This window comes from Cinclus cinclus, chromosome 5, assembly GCF_963662255.1.
Source record: "Cinclus cinclus chromosome 5, bCinCin1.1, whole genome shotgun sequence".
NCBI classification, from domain to species: Eukaryota; Metazoa; Chordata; class Aves; order Passeriformes; family Cinclidae; genus Cinclus; species Cinclus cinclus.
In genome coordinates, this window is record NC_085050.1 from 16,499,611 (window position 1) to 16,521,446 (window position 21,836).

Consider the following 21,836-nt stretch of genomic DNA (forward strand, 5'->3'; position numbering starts at 1 on the left):
CTCATTCTTTTCATTATCAGGCTTATTGATGGAATTTTGTTACAGCTTTTCAGGTTTTCTATATACATAAAATGTTTCAGAGATAAATTGTTTCTGGAGTTGTTATTGGGTTCTCTGCATTCCATTTTGCTACAGGATTTGAAATATATGAGTAATTAAATGATACAGAAATGTTACTACTTCTGAAATACATATTTCTAAAGTTATACAGTCAGTTGCTTTGAAAACACCTGTTTATATAGCAGTGACCCTTAGAGAAGATGTGCACTGTGAGACTTGTACCAAAAAAATGTGGCACTGATTTATCATTGTGAGGAAAGCAAGCATTAATAATGGAATTGTAGAGCCAAATCCAAATAGCAAGATTTTTAAAACCAAATGATGGAATGCTACATAATAATACAATTTATTATAATTTTTCACCATATAAATGATGTCTCAAATCTCCAAGTATGGTATGTGAGAAAATAAACTTTGTATTTTATCCTAAGAGGTAAGTTTTCACTGACATAGTCATTTCGGCAGGCAAGGATGGTCAAAAAATAAAGGTAAATCTCTTACTCTCAGAATTCTGGTGGATTTGCTTCTATGGTAACCAGTTAGCCAGAGCTTATTACTCATGTAAAACAGGAACTGTTTGCATTTTTAAAACCTTCATTTGCAAAACAGCATGTCTAAATGATGAAGTTAAATTTCTTTCCCAAGACCACAAGTCTTCTTTGTAGGTAGAAACAACCAAGTGTACCATTTAAAAAGCAAGGGAAAAGGCGCTCCTAGGCAGCAGCATCCATCCAGGCTAAAAGCAAATATTTGTTTTTGGAGCAGATAATGGCTGTCCCCGGAGCAGCCAGCTTAGAAAAAGCAGGAATGGAAGGGCAGAGCTCATCTTTTATGGAAGTCAGATAAATTTCATGCTCTTTAACATCAACTGTGACTGCAGGCTTTTCACTGAAGTCTGGCTCCTTCCCCAGTGTGAACAAAATAGGAAAAGTGATTAAAGTTCACTCAGTACTGGACGGCAGGAGGCAACTGCTCCGGTATCTTCAGCGGAGGGAGAGGGCGAGAGGGCCCTTTAATAAGACTTGTGAGGCTTCTTTGAAGAAAAGAAGTAGGAATCATAGGGCCTATAGATGCCTACACTAACATTCATTCATTTCCGGTACTTCATATGGCTTCTTTGACACATTGTGATATTGTCATCCCCTTCATTAAAATGTTCATTATGAAAGGGGAAAGAGAGAAAATGTAACTGTTAACTGGAGTCAAGGGTCAGCAAGTTCTGCTGTGAGCAAAAGACTCGGAGCTGCCTTGGATAATAGCTGCACTTCTGGGGCAGACACGAAAGACTGACAGAAAATGAAAATACGGACCTTGCAAATTGTCCCATCTTGTGATGGACGGGAGTCTTGAGCATCCTGACAAGTCTTGAAAAGCTGAAGTGGCTAGCAGATCTTCCCAGATCCTGCCTTTTGGCTTTTTCCCTCTGCCTCTGTCTCTTTCTCTGTTTCTCCCTGTTTTAAGTTGTGCAATCAGTATTCACACATTCTTATAACTAATAGGATTAGAGGCGTTGCAAAGGGATTTGAACAAGATAATTAGTTTACTGCTTAGTCCACAATATAACAGGCAAAACCCCTCTGAGAAGAGGCGGGCAAAATGGTTCAGAAAATGTGTGGGAAATGAGGTAAGGCCTCTCAAACAGGCTTCAATCAGCTACACCATTATGAAAGGATCCTGCAGTATTCATTCATTGCTGCAGACTGTTGACTTTTTTGGCTTGGCCACCAGAGGTGTCAAGGAAAGAGACCGAGCTGAGCAGTGGGAAGTGTTGCTGGATACGGAGGAGCCTGTTAAAAGTGCTAAAGTGCAATTTAATGTTCTTTGCCACCATGCCACATAGAGCAACTCTAGAAAAGTGAGGCAGCCTCTAGCAGTTTACAAAGCTGAGGCTGCGAAAGCAAAGCTTCTTGTAAACCTTGGGGTGGATAACGTCTCAGAAACAGGCAACTGAAATATTGAATCCAAAAATCTTAATTTAGATTTAGTGTCATGTTTGAACATCGACCTGGAAATTATCTAAAACATAAATTTTCTGGCAGTGCATTTAAGCATTCTATTAAAATATATTCTTTCTAGTTTTAAGATGTGCCAGACAGGAAGAGCCCCCACATCCAGTCCCCCACTGCCCCCGCCCGGTGATACTAGTATGGTGCATGAATTACTAAGTGATGGTATTTGGTTTCCAAAGGAGTAGCAGGAAATGCCTCAAAGTTCCTGCCTCTTTTTTTCCCCTGTGAAACTTGTATGAACCACCAGTGTGATCAAAGCTGCCAGAAGCTGTTAGAAGACATGTCAACCTGAGCCTGCCTGTGTATGATAACTTAGAGGTGCCTCCTCTCCAGTGGAAGAAACAGCAGGAGCTTCTCTAATGAACTGTCCAGCAGTTCTGTCTTGCAGTGTGTATACAACCAGAGGTGAGAAGAGGTTAATCCATAGGGGAACTAGTTAGAAAAGCAAAGCAGAAAATACCGAGGAGCCGTATGACCAAAATTCAAGTTGAAGATGGTTGCTGACACATTTGGTTTCTTTTAACTCTTCTTTCAATATGTGGCTTTTTGTGTCAGCTTGTAAGTTTTAACATACTTCAGCTGTGGTGCAGGAATATGTACTACATATGCAGTAGAGAACAATACAGAATGTCATGTTGCTTGTTGCAAATTGACCTCCTATTCATTTTAAATACCTATATCTTATTTCTAATGGAGATTAAATTCCTAATCTTGAGATTAGCCTCAGTTTTATTTCATCTTGGGGCTTTATTACTATAATCTTTATCTGTCCATAAATGTGAGGAAGACAAAGACATTCACTATTAAACATGTACCTACCTGGCGGTAATATGAAATCCTTGTACTGTAATCCTGGCTGTTGTGATTTTCATTGTTAAGCGCATTTACACAGCAGTTTATCCTGATTTTGTTTTATAAAAAATGTCAGTTTCTTTTGCTGTTCAAATGCTTTTTCTGTTTCTTTGTTCACAACTGCAAGCTAACATGTCATCTCTGCCTCAACTGGGAATCTCTATTTTGTGTTGGTTATTATTGTGTGTATGGAAAAGGAAATCCTGCATATTAAAAATACTGTGAAAACAGGCACTGTGAGATGTTTTCTGGTTCTTCAGGACAGGCATTGCACCAGACATACATTTGTTTTCATAGTAGAGGGTAATTTCTCACTGGAAGTGATGTGTTCCTAAATTAAAAAGTAGAATCAAAATAAGAAAACCCAGCAAGCAGAAAATGGTATAAGTATGCAGAAGTCTGTATAAGATTCTTTTTCCTGATCTGTATAAAAATAGGTGTTAATCAGTATTATAAATAGTAAGTATATATAATGAAATTTCAGCTAGGTTAAAGGAAAGGAAAAAACAAATGCTGAAGAATAAAATGCATATCCTGAAGTTCCTCAGAACATTTATTTTTAAGCTTAGACTTTACACTTGAATAAAATCAATATGACCAACACACAGATTTCATTTTGTATTTTGAATGCTGGCTGTGTATCTGGTAAGTCCTATTCCTTAAGGTACCAGTATTTTAAGTTCTGTTTACAATAGGGTTATCTAATATCTTTTTTCAAGTCCATATTTCTATATGATCTTTGATATTTATTTAAACTGTTCAGTTAATACAGCTCATCAAAGAAGTTCTGGGTATGTTTTCCAGTCAGATATTTATGTAAAACATACCAATGAGGAAGCTTTGGCTTATTTTCATTATTTATAGATATGGATGGGAAGATGGTTAACAGAGGGCAAAAGAGATATGGAAGAAAAACTTAAAAAAAAAAAAACCTACAGATCCAGGGCTTAATTAGATATTCTGTATCCCTACTGAATGCTGAATTTGATCTTTTCATTTTCACAGATTGCAGACCTTTCATTCTCACCCACAGTCTAGTTAAAATTGATACTAAGGGAAAATATTTTAATTTTTTTCCTTGTTTGGAGCAAATGTTTGTAGACATATCCTCATGACACCTTGGCTCCTTTGATGGTTTTGGTGTATTTTTTAGTTTACATATGTGAAGCACTCAGTAGCACTGCAGTTCAGCTCTCAGACTTACTCAGTTACAAGTCAGGGATGAATCCTTATCTGTGTTTACTTTTCCAGCAATATATATACTCTTCCAGTGTATATGTTAACTGCTTTTGATTGCTCCTCAGAATGCAGTTCTCAAATAATAGCACAGTTCCTGTGTTATTCTACAGGGATGCAGACCTGACACATAATTCTGAAGTACAGTATTATGTTGAATGGTCAGTCTTCCTGAAATACTGACCTTCCACCCCAAAACTTTTATCTGCCTGGGCACTGAAAGAGATTTCTATCTCTGAGGAAAATCCCTTAAAAGGAGTGCTAGGGAGAAGCATGTGAGACTTAGCAGTTTCAAAATTACTTTTTTACATGGGTAACTGAGAAGTTGGCAAGATTCACCCCCATTCCTCAAAGAAAACCCAAAAAGAAGCCCCAAACCCCTGAGTTTTGTTAAATATGAAAAATAATTATGTCAAAGGCTTGCACATGCTCCAGTTGTCTGAAATAATGGTTTTGGTGTCACAATAATTCATTATGGAGCATGACGAAAATTTATAGATGGATCACAGAAAATAATTTCCTTATTTTTCTCATTTTGTTTCCCCATCTGAGGAGAATTTTGTCTCTTTTCATATATGCTTAAATTAGGGAAGCCTGTAGTTTAAATGTGTTCACTGCTGGTTTTCTGTAAGTAGTTTGTGATTGAAAGACATATTTTGTCACATGCTTAACACTAAACTTGTGAGGAGTTACAATTAATTTAATGGGATTTAAGCTCATATATCAAATTTTACATACTTCAGTGCTCTACTGAATTGAGATGAGATTATTTGTATGTTTGTGGTTAATAAGAGCTATGTTCAACTGAGCTAGTGTCATCTTCCATCCTGTGTCTTTGAAGGTGCTGTGCCATAGACTATAAAATTCATATTGTCACAGGTCATCTTACAATGTGCAACAGCTTTACATTTAGCTGATAATTAAGGTCTTTGAAGAGTAATGCTTTTGTTTATTCTCAGAATTAGTGGGGATGAGAAGCATTCCCTAAGTAAACTTCATTCCTAACCTATCAAAATCAGGGTTGGTTGTTGATTAAAAACAAACGAACAAACAAAAAACCCCCAAAACAAAACAGAAAAAAAAAAAAAAAAAACCAGCAAGCAAAACAGAATGAAAACCAAAATAACAACAAAAAAACCCCACAACAAAAAAAAAATATATATATCCCCAAAACAAAATAAACAAAAACCCACCAAAAATCTAGAAATAATCATTAGAGAGTTTGGAGTTTTGAGTTAGAGATTTTTGACTTTTGGGCTTAAGTACTCTCTGCTTTTGTCAGTGAGGAATGAGAGGTAGAGGATTGGCTCAGGTATGTGTGAAGGCCAGGGGGAAGATGTGCAATAAGTGGTTTTGCTCCCACTGTTGGAACATATGTTCATTGAAAATAGTTTCACTTGTAAGAAGCACAGCAAAACCTGACCTCCAACTTTTCTGCCTCATTCCAAGACACTTTGAGGAAAAAATTTCTTCAAAAGCATAAATACTGTTAACCATCTCTCTTCTAAATCATCTTAAACACATGGAATAGATAATTCTAACAAAGTTGTAAGTACACTAAATTTACCGTAAACTTGGTTTTAAATTAGGGAAATCAAGTTGTGTGTTTCCTGTGCACTAGTGAGGAATTGAATCAGGAAATCAAAGCTGAAAAATTAAATTAATGGGAACGGGAGACAGAGTTGCTTTGTGATTTAATACGTTGTCCTAAATATGTTAGATGTATAACTCTATAGAAATTTTAGCTCTTTACTGCCATAAAACTGTGACATAAGTGATGTAACTTCAATAATTCCACAGTATTTTGATTCATAAAAGTTGAGTAGATTGGAAGGAACTTAAAAAATACATTTTGGTCGGCTTTTTGACAGATGTGATTTAAAAGCTTAGAGAAAGCAATGCGCCTGTCATTTTTAATTGCAGAAAGCTTTCCATCCATTAACTTTATTTTGCCAGAGCCTTCTAATGAAAAAGTTCCAGTATCTAATTTAATTTAATTTTCATTGGGTTTGCCAGAAGAGCAATTAATTTTTAGAACTTCAAACTATGAAGTTGCGCTTCAGAAAGCAGTCTCTCTATCTTACATACCATTAAGTTTCATGGTATGCCTGTCATACCTTAGGAACATCTTGATATCCTTGAAGAAATGTGGCAGTGAAATGTAGACATATTGTCTGTAGCACTAGGTAGGGTTTACAAATACAAATGTTCATATGATTGGTTTATTCCAATCCATCATTAGATTGCATCTCTCTGGAGCTATAAGTACATCTGTGCCTGGCAGGCTTATGTTATCACTGATGCATATGGGGACCATGTGTCAGTCTTCCAACAAAGATATATAGCCTTGTGTAGGAGCAGGATTGGATATGCTTGTGTTTCAGCTTCTAAATCAATTTCTGGGACCTTTGCTACAGATGTTTGAAGCTGCAGGTCTGTAAAAAGAGTATACTGTAACATGAACTGAAACAGAAGAATAAGCATGAGAAGGAATTAGCCATATGGCAACAGATAGCAAGTGCAGTAGAGCCTATGAAGAAGCAAATTCTCACACCTTCTCATCTATCTGTGTAAATATAATTTAAATTCAATCACCTCAGAGCTCAGAGCCAGTCCCATTCTAAGAGGAGATCTGTTCATACTCAGTTAAAAGAGTGAGTACAGATGCTCCTGCTGTGGTGTAAGATGCATGTCCTAGGATTTTTGAGCTGGTGGAAGTCTTCCTGAATTCCCTAGAAGTACAAATGGATTCACACTGAATGCTGTAGCAAAAATCCTGGCTGTCTAGTGCTGAGATGTTGACCTGTTTAGTGGCTGTTGTTGATACAGACACAATGCCATGTGTTCTTGTGTTTAGCCTAATTTCTTAAACCCCTTTTTAACATTTGTGCTTCAAAAAATGCTGTCAGTCTAAGTATTAAAACATTTTATAGTACATTTCTGAACTAGTCCTTAAGCAATAGGGAAGCTTATGCATTGTTTGCTGGTTTGTTTTGGTTTGTTTTTTTTAAAGTAAATTTAATAGTCTCTTTTTCCATTATCATAGCTGTTCTCAGTGTGTATGTGGTCCCCTGGACCTCTCTTTTCTGAAATTACCCATGGACTCACTGCAGGAGTGTGTAGTATCTTGTGAATGGAGGCATTGGTGTCACCCTTGCTCATCCTGAGTGTGCTGCGCTCCTATTTGATTGCAATTTCTTAACTCTCATCCGTCCCACCCAACTGCCTTGTGTGCCCTCATATAGCAAAACACAACACCCATACTCCTGAATTAAAAAAACCCTCAAACAACAGAAAACCACCACATCCTCCACTCAGTCTTTCAATACCCTAATCATTAGGGCTTCTCAGTGGGATTTTCTGTGTAGTTACTTGAGGCAAAGTTCCATCAGCTACTTAGGAGAGTATGGATATCGGTCAAAGGGAAAGAATTTAGCTATTTGGAAAAAAAGGCTTGAAAACATACAGATGGAGGAAAAAAATGTATGAAAAGAGGGAAGATGAGTTTTTAAAGTGCAATTAAGAGCAGCCACTTTTTTGATGCTGTCACTGGAAAAAATGCAGTCCTGGAACAGAAAATCAGCTTTGTAGACTTCAAGCTTAAAAAAATGTCTGAATGGAAATTATTTCTGCAAGCAGTTGAAACTTTTTGCAATTTCGAGAGGGAAGGAGGGATAAATATGGTAGAAGTAGTAATAAAATTTAAGTTTTTCTATTAAAAAATACTAAATTCAATTCTGCATGGATTATTTTTTGCTAGAAAATTGTAATGTAATTTACATACTGGTATTGTGACAACAGCAAACATACAGGGCTATTAAGAAGAAATGGTATTTTTCATGTTCTTGAGATGAGGAATGGGAGTGCTCTGATTCAGTTTTTTACCTACAGCTGTTCATTTTAAGATTAATTCATTCTGGAATGGTGAATTTTCTCTTTATTATTTACATATATTTTTACCATTTTTAAGAGGGTTTTCAATTCTAAGTAGCCCCTGAATCCAGCTAGGATGCACTCTTCTTGTTTTACAGAACAGTTGTAATGTATCTGCTGTATTCTCAGCTCCTTTTATTAGAGGAAAATACCTCTTGAAATTCTGATTCTTTGTAAGACACTGAAAGAGAAAAAAATTATGGTGACAGAAGTTTGGGGGAAGAGGCTGGAGCCTTCACAGAAAGAGAAGGCAGGCTCAAGAAGAAAGAAAAACCCAGAGGCTGAACAGATGAAACTTGAGGCTCGACACTTCTGGGATACAAAGCTAGAGTATTAAAGTAATTTAATCCTGGTCAGTGGGAAGTTTTACTTCCAGAGTACCTGAATATATGTATCAGTAATTGCCCTGAAGTTTCTCAGCAATTTATTTTTTATCCTAAGAGCTTTTCATTGACTTGTATTAACCAGCGCATGTATAGCACACAAGAAATAGAATAAACAAAAAAATCCAGTCATTCCATTACTCAAATAATTGAGCTTGTTATTACCATTTTATAGCTCATTGTCAGTGAAGTGGAGGGTAACACGAACATGCATTTCTTGTCCTTTCCATTTGTAGTTTTCTCATAGAAAAGGTTCAAGTCCTAATTCGTTGGTCCAGAAGCCCAGTGGTGCTAGTCACTGTACTTTGTTACACAGAATAAGGAAAATACCAATGAACCAGCACCCAGTAAAACAAAAAAGTTTCTGTGAAAGGTATTACAGTCTAAGAAATGACACATGGGTATAAGCAGATGGGTGAAGACCAGAAAAACAGTCATATAAAATTGATCATCTTGATAAGCAGCAGTAATTGTAGCTTAGCTGTTGTCAGATTTTTAAAATCATCCGTGGTAATCCTTTTAATAATTTCCTTTGGTTTCTTCCACTGTTTTAGCATGGTTTTTGGCACTGACAGGCAACAGCCTTAAAGCTTGAAGCATCAGTGCTTCATGTATATTATGCACCTACATTTTGTATAAAGCTAAGACTGCACAATGAATCTGTCTCATCGAACAATCAGCCCATCTCGAGAGACAATCCCCAAATTGCATCATTCAACTCAAATGAAGGAAGAGTGAGCACAGTGCTATTCAGCATTAATGGTCTGCAAGATATTTTCTAGTTTACTCTCCAAGATTTTCCCTGTCCCTTGACAAATTGTTCAAGGTTAGTTTTACTGTTAGGAAACACTTAAACTACTCAAGCTATTATCAGAGTAAAAGTTTGGAGCTATACTTCATGAAAAATGTCTGTATCCAGGGATGTAATTATTACTTGTCTGTACTGGAATTGCAGCTCTGCATAATGGGGTTGGATCAGGAGTCCACTCTGCTCTGTTTTGATGAAACAGAAATTGCCACACCTTTCTGAGTGATATTTCAGAAGAGAATATACAGGGTTGTAGTCTGTGTAGTGAAACTAGACAATGTACCAGACAACCTTTCAGTCAGTTCCTGAAAGTGCTTACAGTGTCAATTCCAAAGCAGGTGAAACAATATTAAACATTAAAGACATGTTGACAGCTGCAAACTTGTTCTAAAAAAGAAGTTCTTAAAGAGAAAAGTAGTGATAGATTTTTCAGATACTGTTGAAGAGGTCTTTTGGTAAAATTAAATATGCAATCTCATCTATTCTTAATGTGAGCAGATCCCCAACGAAGCCAAATGGATGTTTCAGCCATGCATATGCTGAGTGTCTAATGTACCAGAAGAAGTGAAAGTTACCTGGCAGAATCTTGTTTTATTCTTTTAAAGTTCTTAATTTATAGTGCATTTTCAAGTCTGTCAAGTGTAATAGTTTATTAAAAATTAATCACCAAATCACCTATCAGAGACTTATAAAATGAAAATAGCAGAATCTTCACCCTTTCCCTACTTAAAAACGCTCTTTTGTGGCTTTGTATGGAAAAAAAAAAAAAAAGACACATAAAGATTTAAGGGGTTTTTTATTTTTCTTTCAATTCCAACCTGGTTAAAGAAAAAAGGGAAGAAAATCCATGAACGAAAGCTTCCCTGGCACAATTGGAGATCATTTCCTCTTGTTCTGTCACTTGTTGTGCAGGAGAAGATACTGATCCCCACTTGCCCACAGCCTCCTTTGGGACAGTGGTAGAGAGCAATAAGGTTTTCCCTTTTTCACCAGGCTGAACACCCCCAGCTTCCTCAGCTGCTCCTCATCAGGCTTGTGCTCCAGACCCTTCAGCACCTCCTTAGCCCTTTGGATACATTCCAGCTCCTCAATGTCCTCTTGTGCTGCAGGGCCCAGAACTGGACACAGCACCTGGGGTGCAGCCTCACCATATGGATACACATCCCTGTGGGTAAAAGTCATTTTCCACTCTGCAAACTCTGAGTAGGGTTGTGGGTCAATGATACCCTCACACATCACAGCTGTGCTGCTGTCTTGGGCCCTATTAGAGAATGATTGTGCTATTAGGGATGCATGGTAAGCAGCAGTCAGTAAAATGTCACTCAGTGCCTTCCTTCAGCTTGACCACTTGGAGACTGTGTGCAGGATAAAGAATTGTCAGGTTTTTTTCTTTGGGGCAGGAGGGGTGTTCTTAAGAGCTTCAAGCCTTTCTATGAAAAGGATTATGCCAAAGCCAAATTTGAAGTAGTGTTTCAAATCTCTCTGAAACTGTGGGTGGTCCTTTCCTCTTTAAGAGCTACAACATGTAATTTCCTTTCCTGTTTTGTTTTGGGGTTTTTGTAGTCTAAACAAAAGAGAATTATATATTAATTTAGTGGACCAGACTATTAAAGAATACTTTCCTTTTCAAAAATAATTTCTAAGACTCCAATAAAATACATGTGTGGTCCTAATACTCCTATTTTACTGCACAATTAGCATTTTCTGTGCTAGGCCACTCTAGAACAATAAAGAAGAAATGGTGAATCCCCTTAAGCAATTATTTTCAGTAGTATCAGAGAATACAAATTGATTTAAGTACACTTTTGGAGACACTGTAGAGTGGAATTGATTTTGCAGCCCATGGGTTAAGTTTTTTGCCAAGACTGAGGTTGGAGGTTTTGGCTTAGTCAAAACCCAAAATGTATTCCTATTAAAAAGTATGAGGCCTAGTACTTGTACTCTGTGCTATTTAGATAGTGCAGAAATCATCAAATAGTAATACTAAAAATTATAAATAAGTTGTGTATTATATTGCATGGGTAGGAAGAGTCCGGCTGTTTCTCAAACAAAAGAAAAAGCATTAGCACTAATTATCAGAATTGAAATTCTGGATGATTTATACTAAATGTTAAAGTGGAAAGTACTGATAAACTCTGGAGATTACCAGGCTACCAGTATTACTATTATGTAGTGCATTATTTTGTCTCTTTTGCTGTATATGTTCTATACTTATACATAAATGATCTCTCATCTTTAATAAATAGATGAAATGGATTAAAAGCTCTTCTGCATAAATAATACAGATGATAGTATGCCAAAATAATAAGAAGATACATTCTGCTGTTATAATAAGAAGTACATTCTGATTCTATAACAGATTTATAAATGGGTGACATTTAAAAAACCTCAAGCATTAAGAATGAAAGAAGCATGAATGATATAATCAAAAGTACTGTCATTAAAAATGAGAGATGAAAGTGGGCAGGGAAATTCAGTCTGAATATTCTTAGGAAAAAAAAAGAAAAGCATTCCTTACCATGGGGATTGCTGTGTCTCTAACCATTCAGTCCGTGTTGCAGTGATGATTGCCCTGTGTTATGAAATGTGAAATATTCACTTGGGCAATGTAGCACACCATGGCCCAGGGAGCGATCCTGCTTTAGTGTGAGAATAGGTTGTGTGCCTACTGTATGCAGCATCTGAATCCCTAGGCAGTCAACAGAGCAAATGGAAATTAGTGATGCAGAGAGAACCTGAAATGCTGTCATCTAAATCTTTCTCATCAGTTTTGTGCTCCTCAGCATGGTACTGATCCATGCTATGGCTGATAGGTACTGCCTTGGTCTCCCCATCTGTAAAAGGAGGTTAATAGTAGCTTTCTCATACATGAAATTTTAATCCTCCTATGGGAAGCAGCAGCAATAATGATTTACAGAACTAATGTTTGAAATTATAATTTCTAGGTTTTATCTTCATAAGGGGATATATATGTGCCTTAGAGACCTATTCACTACTGCTGTTATTACTAGACACCTTTTGTATCTTCAAAATGAAGAGAAATAGCTGCAATGATTGTTTTACAAAAGAACAGAAGAAAAAACCATTGAAATTAATAGGAAGCTAACTAGTTTATTTCACAGTCAAAGAATAGTGGTACAGCAGTTATTGGTTGGTTGATTTTGATTCTTTGTTTTACTTTCTCAGAACAAGAGTTTAGAATCAATTAAGTGTATATATTTTTAAACACTTCCTTGTTCCATCATAATTGATCTGTAGATCTGCCAGAAGGCTATGCCTACTAAAAGGACATGACAAGCCATTTGGGTATAAGATTATCTTCATGAATAAGTGATGCCATACTGTAACTTGTTATACAGTAACTGTATAAAACCAAGCATATGTCAGTATTCCAACAATTAACTGGCTAAGTCTAGCTTGCCTGATGGAAAAGTTTCATAGTTGTTTGCATGTATTAATGTATTTGCTGAACATGGGATTAAAATGTGTTATAATTAAAGCATTTTTGTTTGTTTAGTAAGCTCATGTTACAATATGATACATTGCTGCCATGATGGAATTCCTAACAGGCTTCAGTAGCTCCAGTTCACCTGAGCTACTAATTTATAGGAACTGTCTCTCCAAGATGCTCCCTGTGCATTAACACCACAATGTTCAGTAGTGTCTGTATGCTTGATACTTTGTACTTTGATTTGATTTTCATTACATAGTTTCAAAAATAATTTTTGTACTTACATACTTTATCCTAATACCGTAAAACTTGTGGTTGTCAAAGCATATCTCTATAGCAATCAGAAATGGTCTTAGATTAAATTCCTAGTCATTCTGGAACTTTTCAATTTCAGAATATGGTTGTAAAGCAATAAATTAAGTCATGTAAGCAGAAAAAACCCCAGATCAGAACTTCTCCATGTTTACCCAAGAAACCTAATACAGACTAGAAAAACATATTTATTCAAATTTTGAAAGTCAAAAACTGGCATTTTAGGAGTGAAATCCAAGTCAGAGATCCATTGAAACATGAAAAATCTACTTTGGCATTTCATTCTTTCCTGTTTGCATTGGAAAGCCCATGGCTATGGCAGCTTTTGCAGACAGAGGCAGCTGCCAGTGTTCATGATAACGTGAAATAGCCTTTTGCCATACTTCTCTGGAGACATTTCAAGATACACTTGAAACTTGGGGCTGTGGTTTCCTTGTCTTACGCTGTCATGTTGCAGCATGTTCACACCTTCCATATCTCACATTTTACTACTGGTGTTTTCAGTGCCTCCCAGTGAGGCAGAGTACTTTGTTTTCCCTAAGATCAAAGCCAGGGGAATAAATAATAGCTCTTGGTTCTTGCTCTGGAATAGCTTTGAGGTTTTAGATGGTGTGCCTCTTTAATGTGATTGTGACTAGAGAAGTATCTCAGACCATGCAAGACCTCCCAGACATCTTAATGAAGTCCAGGATCCAAGTAGCTTATGCCAGAGCATGTTTCACAGGAGCATAGGTATGAATGGGTAGGTAGTAAATGTCTTCTCCCTGCCACCTGTATTTTTTAAGGTGTACTCGAATACAGAAATATTGTAGGAACACTGAACAGTGCTGAAGAAAAAGCCAATCATGATAAATACAGCTGAAATGGACAGGACCATTTGATATTCATAAATTATTGTTTAGTTAGTTTTACTATTTTAGGATAAATATCTGATTGATACTTAATGTTCCTAGAAGGAAGATGTTACTTGTTACATCAAAATCATCTGATTGTCTTAGATGATAATTTTAGGTCCCTTTCAACTGCACTATACTATTCTAAAATGTGTTGGTTTTTTTCATCATTTTTGTATTCCAAGTGAAATCCCCCATGTCCAAATTCATATATTTGATTTTCAGTCAAATAATTTAAATAATTCTCATTCTTTTTATATCTTTGAATGCTCGGTATCTATGAGACTTTGGCACCTTATACAGGCATGGAGGACTTCATACAAAATATAGTTACCTAATGTTAAAATGTGAGAGAAGTAAGAGAGTAAGTACTTAGCAAGGCTTACTTCATTTATGTCACTAATATGGATGCCATATATGTCACTAACAGGATGCCAGTCATGAAATAGCACTTTCTGAGATGTTTTTGTAAACTGGCACAAATAAACTTGTAAACATTCAGTACTTAGTTGGGCTGAGTCTTTCTGCCTTTTCCTTTAAAAGTCAGGACACGTTACTCATTCCCAGTACTCAGTATTTTGCAAAGTACAGAATGGCAGTATAGATTTATGATATCACTGGTCAGATGCAGAGGGAGGTTAAACCATAGAGAAAAATAAAATTACAAGTAATTAAATTTACAAGCAGGTTTGCCGTCTTCAAAAGATTTAGTGTTTCAGAATGAACAATGCTTTAGCCACACAAGAAAAGTGTTATACAGCCTTAGCAGTTTATGATATTGATATCTTATGTGATGTTTCAATTTGTGTAATTAAAGATTGAGCACTCTTTTTTAAGGATATATAGGGTATTCAGCTGAGAAGCATACATGGTAAGTAATAAAATAACTGCAATGCAGTACTGTTTGCATTTTTAAGAGCTGAAACATTCCATCAGGATCATTAATTTCAGGTTATCTCAGGGTTTTATCTTCAGATAAGAAAGCAATGCTGTATATAAGTCTTCAAGTTTTTTTTTCTGAGAACAGGTTAGTATCTTGTATTGGTATGAATTTCAAATGTTCACAGGACTCTAAGATGTGAGGTTTTTTTCCCTGATACACCTCTATCTACTAACCAGTAAATATTATAAACATAACAGTACCATTTCCATCCTATTCTTAGCAAGGATTCAGTAGTAACAAGGGTTTTGGCAAGGTCTTCCTGCTATTTCCACAAGCTTAGTTCATTGTCATTACCAATGTATTCTTGGAGAAAAAGCGTCTGCATACACAAAATGAAGCTGTTGGGGGTAGAAGGGTGGGGCAGACGTGTTTGGGCTTCTTTTTGATGATGTTGTTTTTGTTACTGACTTTTTTCCTCATTCATCGGTTTGTGAAATGCAGAAATCTACATTCTTTTAGGCATCATTTCAAATTAGACAAGTTAAGTTGCTTTGTCAGAATATCCAAATTAAATCTTTAATCTTTGGAAATCAGTTTAAAAGATGAGGTGCGTGTGCTTATCAGAATCCATTGCATGTAAGTTGCCTTTATCCAGTTCATTTAAAAATAAATTATATTTTACATAAGCATGGTAATTGCAGAATTTACTTAATCACGAATCTTAGCGAATCTATAGTTGTTCTCAATATATAGTTGTTTTTATTGATGAGTTTGAATACTTGGATAGACTATGTTAATTATAGATAGGAATTATTTAGGTGCAGAATATTTAGTCTTTGATTTAGAAACACACCTGAGCTTCAAAGAGAGAAAAAAATAGCATGCAAGTTTTTCAAAACCTTGCTGTAGTTGGGCAAAAAATCAGAAATCTTTGTGCATTCTCCACTCTCTATCTTCACTTACAGTGGGATTCAGCTTTGTTTTCTAAATGGATTTGATTTTCTGTTTTTACATTTCAGAGAATGGGGTTGTAGCCAGAATATTACAACTCAGAAGAATGTTTGACATACATACATCTTAAACTTAACTGAAACAATCCACTTCACCCAGGCTGGTTTGTGCTCCTACAGAGGCAGCAATGCTCATTTGTGCTTCCTCTAAAAAGTCTCTGTCAGCTGCTGCCAGTCTAATTCACCCAGGTGTCTTTTGGTGCCAATCTGCTGTTTAACCCCTGTACTACCTGTTAACTTGAGGAAAAAAACCTGAGAGTTGTCCTTCAGAACATCTCATATTCAGAGAGAACTGAAGGCCCTGAGCACAGGTTTGGTGATGCTGGAGCAAGGAGGAGAGGTGGAGGACAAGGAATGATGGTGCTCTGCCCACCACTAAATGACATAAATGAAGTCCAAAAAGTTGCACTAAGGATTTTTCTTGAAAGGTTGATGTCTAAGGTACTCCCCTTCAGACTTAATATTTGGAGCATATCTTTCTATGAATTATATAATAGAGTCAAGAAAAATTTAGTTTAAAGAGGCCTCTATGACAGCTAAAATCTGCATAAAGATGAATTTGTCAAAACATCCCACTAGGTCATTGTACTCTGTTTAAAGAAAGAAATTCTCACATAGCCTTGGCTTTTTCACTCTGGCTGTATATTTTAATCAATTTCTGCTGTTCCAGTGGTATTCTGGATTTTAATGTAAGGTCTTGGGCTGTAATATTGGTGGAGAATAATTTGTTCCAATGAAAATATCTTGGTCAGATTGCTACTTTCTAACGTGAAGCAGGTTAATGCCTTCTTTTAAAAAAATACAGATCTCTTCTTATAAAAGTAGGATGCTTTGTTGTGTCTCGGCTTAAATATTATTGAAATGCTTAGACATTCTTTCATTTTAGGGGGATCAATTGCCATCATAGAACCTCTATTCAAAGGCTGCCTAATTTTGAAATGGAAGATGACAATAGTTATAAGTGCAGCAATACAGTGACCATCAGGCTAAAAAGGAGTTTTGCACCTTTCTTCACTACAGAATATTAGTTGCAAAGTCAAGTCAATGCAATGTAATGGCGTGCAAAATTGCCTGGTTTTATCTACAAAATAGATTTTTTTGCCCCATTTCCCTTGAAAGTCACAATGCACCTTGTGCTTCTTGTGACCTTTTTTTTGAGCAGTCTAAGAATTGCGGTGGAATGGGTCCAAAGATCAATAGATAGACCACACACAGCTTCTGAGTTGTGAAATGTAGGTATAATTTATGCAAGAAGAAAAAGTTGAATGTTTGTTTAAGCCTCTAAAGGTTTTTATAAGGAAACCTTTTTACACCGAGCAGATGAAAACTTGAAGCAATGAATAAATAATTCCTAAATTTTTTCCTGCTATAAGGAAAATCGTACTTTTTATAAGAAGTAGAATTCAGCAGTATAGAAATGAATTTATGCTTTTGTTACAGAAACAGGTCCAATCTTCCCAAACCAGCTAATGCATTGCAAAAAAATATTTTTGGAAAACATTTGCCAATCTTACTTAGCTCCCTATGTTTAAATGTATGCTTTAAACAATGCCTTGCTCAGCAAGGTTGGGGACCTTTGCAGTCAAGTAGTGTACATTTGAAATGAGCTAAAATTACCAGGGAACACTATACTTCAGTCTACTTGAGCTTGTGCTATATGGAAGTGGTGATGACTGGGCAGTAAATCTAGCGTGCAATTAGTTAGTCTGCTGTCGTTTGCATTTGCATACACACAGACATACCTGTGCACACAGACATCCTCAGTGGATTGTCTATTGAGGCATAGTACCCGTCACTTATAAGCCCTTCCCTTGTGCCAAAATCTCCCAGGGATACAAAGATTTTTGACCACTGGAAATTTCCATTAGATTTTAAAAATAATTTACATTTGGCCTCAATATTGCTCATCTTTCTCTTTTTAAAATTACATAAAATGGTGAGTGATGATTCTCTATCAAATGCCATGAAAAGCTTAATGCACCGTTACCCATTATCTCCTGTCGTATATATTTATGAGTACAGCAGTGGCTTACATAGATACATACATATATCTGTGTTATAAACTAATCATTGATCATGATACAAATCACTACTGCTAGCTTACCCACTTCACACACAATTTTTATAGAGGTAAAATGTATTAGTCAATTAAACAGAAGTGTAAATATAGATATTTGCGTTTTATGCTTATAAGGGAATTTTTTCCAGGGAAGCAGGCTGTTAAATCATGTTACCATAACAAATGCTGAAGGCTGCTTTTTCATTCATTGCCACTGAATTTATTGTCAGAGCAGTGCAGTCATATCCCATTTCAAGATTACCTAGGTGGCTTGAAAATTAAATCACAGCTCACAAATTCTCTTTTTTTCACACACAATTAATAATACTAAAATTTGGTCTAGTTTTAAGTATACTTTGCAAGATATTGCAGTGCAATTAGGTGCATGAACTATGAAAGATTTGGTAAATAGAAAATGATTTTCTATAAATTAACAATGAATTGGATAAAACAAAATTGCTGTCAATGTATGTGGAATTCTTTTCAAAATAATTACATTAATATAAATTTTGTTAAACTTGGGCAGCATGGGGTTTTATAAAGTCCTCAAATTTTTTTTTGCAAGTTCCTAAATCTAAAAGGGATCTTCAGGACTGATTGCTCAGAACTGGAAATATGACCTCATGCTAGATTGCATTTTAGAGAACGTATTTATCAAAAGCATGACTTTTTATGTCTAATCAACTAAATTATTCTTGCTTGTTCACTTACTCTGAGCTAGATCTCTTATTTCTATGCACAGTTTTGCAATGTTTCTCTAAAAATTCTCTCTGAAAAAGGGCTTCTATGAAAAAGGGCCTCTAAATATGTCTCTAAAGCTCAAGACAGAAGAACTTTACTTCTGTTAGGAGCTGGATTGCATGTGGTATGCTTTTAGACTGAAGATCCTGGATTGGTTTTAGCATAATGAAATCTAGTTAACCACAAGAAAACTGCTGTACAAATGGACTTTAGATCCCTCTGTAAAAGCACCTGTAGGCATCTGATTTGTTTGTACATTTTTATTCAGATGCTCAAGAAAGCTTCTTCATGTAATTGTGTTCCCTTTATTGTGTATAGATAGGTGCATCTTGGGAGGCTTCCAAGAGAAGACCTGATTTCATAATTTTAATGCATCAAGGTAGATAGGGCCCCTTGCAAGACTTCAGGCATTCATGTGCCATGTGTTATAGGTGTATTTGGTCCAGGACAGCAAACTGTTGTTGGAGGTGAAACCTCAAACCTGCATGTGACATAGATACAGCAATAAAGACTTTAATGTATTGGTTATCTTTTATTGTAGTACAACATTGTTATTAGTGCATAGTATAAATGGAAAGTCTGGATACTAGTTTGATTTTGGTATTTTCTTTTTTATATTCTCTGTCCCCTCTGCTACTATATTCAGTTCTCTAGATTTTATTTCCAATATTGACCTGTGAAGGACAAAAATGTGTCTGGATTTCAGAAAAAAAAAAATAAAAGGCTGTTTCTACATGCAGATAGCAAAAAACCCACTAATTTTAAAAGCATTTTAATAATATTTCTCTTTTGTAAAAGATAATAATTTCAGATAGCCTGGTACAGCTGATCGTACAGGGATTTTGGGGAGGAAAATTAGATATCTGCTGCAGAATGTACTTTAATTGCTTCTTTTAAATATATGGTGCCTGATGCTGAAACAAAAGTCAGAAACATATTGCTCTCAGATATTACACAGCTTCATTGTTGTTTCTCAATATCTCACTCTTTGTTCTTTTTGCTGGATTTCAGTCTTCCTTATGTAAAGCTGATCCATACTATCAAATATGGATTTAGAATGGTTGAAAAGCGAAAACTGCTTTCTCTGCTTTTTATTTTCTTTTTTTTTTGGCATCTATGTTGCTATTTTCTAAAGGAACTACTTAGTGTGACACATAAACTATTTTGACTATTATTGCTACTTCTTTTCTTCAGTTTCAAATCAGTTAGTGTAATAAAATAAGCTTCATTGGAAATATTGTCTAAAAGATAATGGCCAATTGTTTTTTTTGTTATACACAAAACTTAATATATATATATAATTTTTACATTTTACTTTTATTTTTTTTAGTGATCTTAGTGAAAATCAGATTCAAGCAATACCAAGGAAGGCATTCCGAGGAGCAGTAGACATAAAAAATCTGTAAGTATTTTCTTCCTTCCATATATTTGGATGCTAATGCTTTGTTGGTACAGTGCTCTTTTTTTGTATCAGATATCTTTTCTAAGAACTGTCACAACTTAAGGAATATCTTCACAAAACTGGTATTTATCATTCAAGTACTGTAACATATCTTAAACATCCTCAAATTGCCTTATAAAAATGTAAAACATTGAAATAGAGTTGAAGAAATCATGGCATTATAACTATTAGTTTGTAAAACCTGAGTTTCATATTTGAACGTCAGGCAATTTGAAACATTTTATGGTTTCATGTGGAAAAAATAATTTTGCCTTGGTTTTAAAAGCTTGCCTTTTGTTTGCTTGCATAAAAGAAAGAAAAATCATGCTGTTATCTAGTTTTGCTAACGTATGTTTTTATACTTGTGTGACTATTCTCATTGCTCAGTTTTTTTCTGCTGTCTTTTCTGAAAGAAAGATACTTTCCTGGAGATAGTGACTTTGGAGTTCATGGGCAGATTTTGAATTCTTATGGTTTCTAAATGTGGAAATATGTGAGTTTCAAGACAAAGCAAAGCAGTGACTTTTTGACTTTCTGTTCTGAGTGGCAAGTCATTTTAGTGGATTGAACAAGCTAAACAAACTGAAGACTGTGATGAACTTCTATTGTAGGAAACAATAGGTTATGCTTTCAAAAGCTATAACCCCATCTCTTATAAACAACCAAAAAAGACAGAAGGCATACAGTAGTGGGTTTCAGAAAGACTGTGGAGCTTCCAGCATGATGCAACTGTCAAAAAATGTGATTGCCATCTTATGTAGCATCAATAAATATAGGAAAATATTAGGTTAGAGGAGGCTTTCATGCAATTCCTGCTGAAATAATTTTTATTAATTGAAGTTGCCAGTGCTAAAATAGAAAGACAAACTTACTACTTGTACTGCTTTGAAAACAGAAGTGCTCTGTGATTGTGAAGGGGTGGTTGTGATGTGTCCTCAGTAGGAGAGGATGGGATAGGAAGCCCTTCACTTTTCTGTCTGCCTGTGTTGGAATCCATTCTGCTGCCTGCATCACTGCACACAGATTGGTGAGGAAAATGGTTTTTTTGAAGATTTATCAGAATGCCCAAGAATTTGGCCTACTACAGTTCTTCCTGGCAGCGAAATTCTATTATACCTCAGTGGAAAAAATCATTATGTTCAACTCCATTGTGTTCCAAAACATACAAGTTCTTATGATTCTCAAAGCAGCTTTGTTACTTTGTTTAATTGACAGTTTATGAGATTTTATATAGAACTAGTCCCATCACTATGCATGGTCAAAAAGAGGTTTGGCTACAAGAAGCCTGCATTTTTCTGTATGATCTTTTGTATCTGAACATTTATGCAGCCACAGAAAGATGCTTTGGAAGTAAAAACAGCAGCATCGTTGGAAATTTTCTAGTGGCAAAGCAGTAGCTTAGAATACAGGTGAACTTATATCTTGTAAGAAAGTTCCATTTAAAAACTGCATTAGGATGCTAATCTTTATCTGAGATACTGTTTTTCTCTTAGTGTGAATTTTTAAGCTAAGGATCCTGACTCATGTCTGAAACTTGCATAAAACAATAGATCTGCCCTTTAAAGCATTTCTCTTCCCAGGAGATAATTAAAAAAAAAAAATCATAAACCTATTTTTTATTGTGATAGGATAAATATTACAGATATCGCCTCATAAGTTGCCAAAAAAAAAAAAAGAAAATAAAAAGGAAAAAAAAGCCATCAAACCCCTAATCTGAAAACTTCATGATCCCTCTAAAATCACTCTGCAGAATGACCAGTGAGTT

The 21,836-nt window shown here is 35.7% G+C and overlaps 1 protein-coding gene across 3 annotated transcripts in view; it reads left to right on the forward strand.

Moving 5' to 3' along the window:
- The window catches only part of SLIT2 (slit guidance ligand 2), a 256,368-nt gene that overhangs the window by 128,567 nt on the left and 105,965 nt on the right, over positions 1-21,836 (forward strand). For all 3 annotated transcript variants that reach the window (XM_062493416.1, XM_062493415.1, XM_062493417.1), the window contains exon 5: positions 19,961-20,032. In XM_062493416.1, the coding sequence (XP_062349400.1) occupies positions 19,961-20,032 (72 nt within the window). The remainder of the gene's footprint in view (positions 1-19,960; positions 20,033-21,836) is intronic.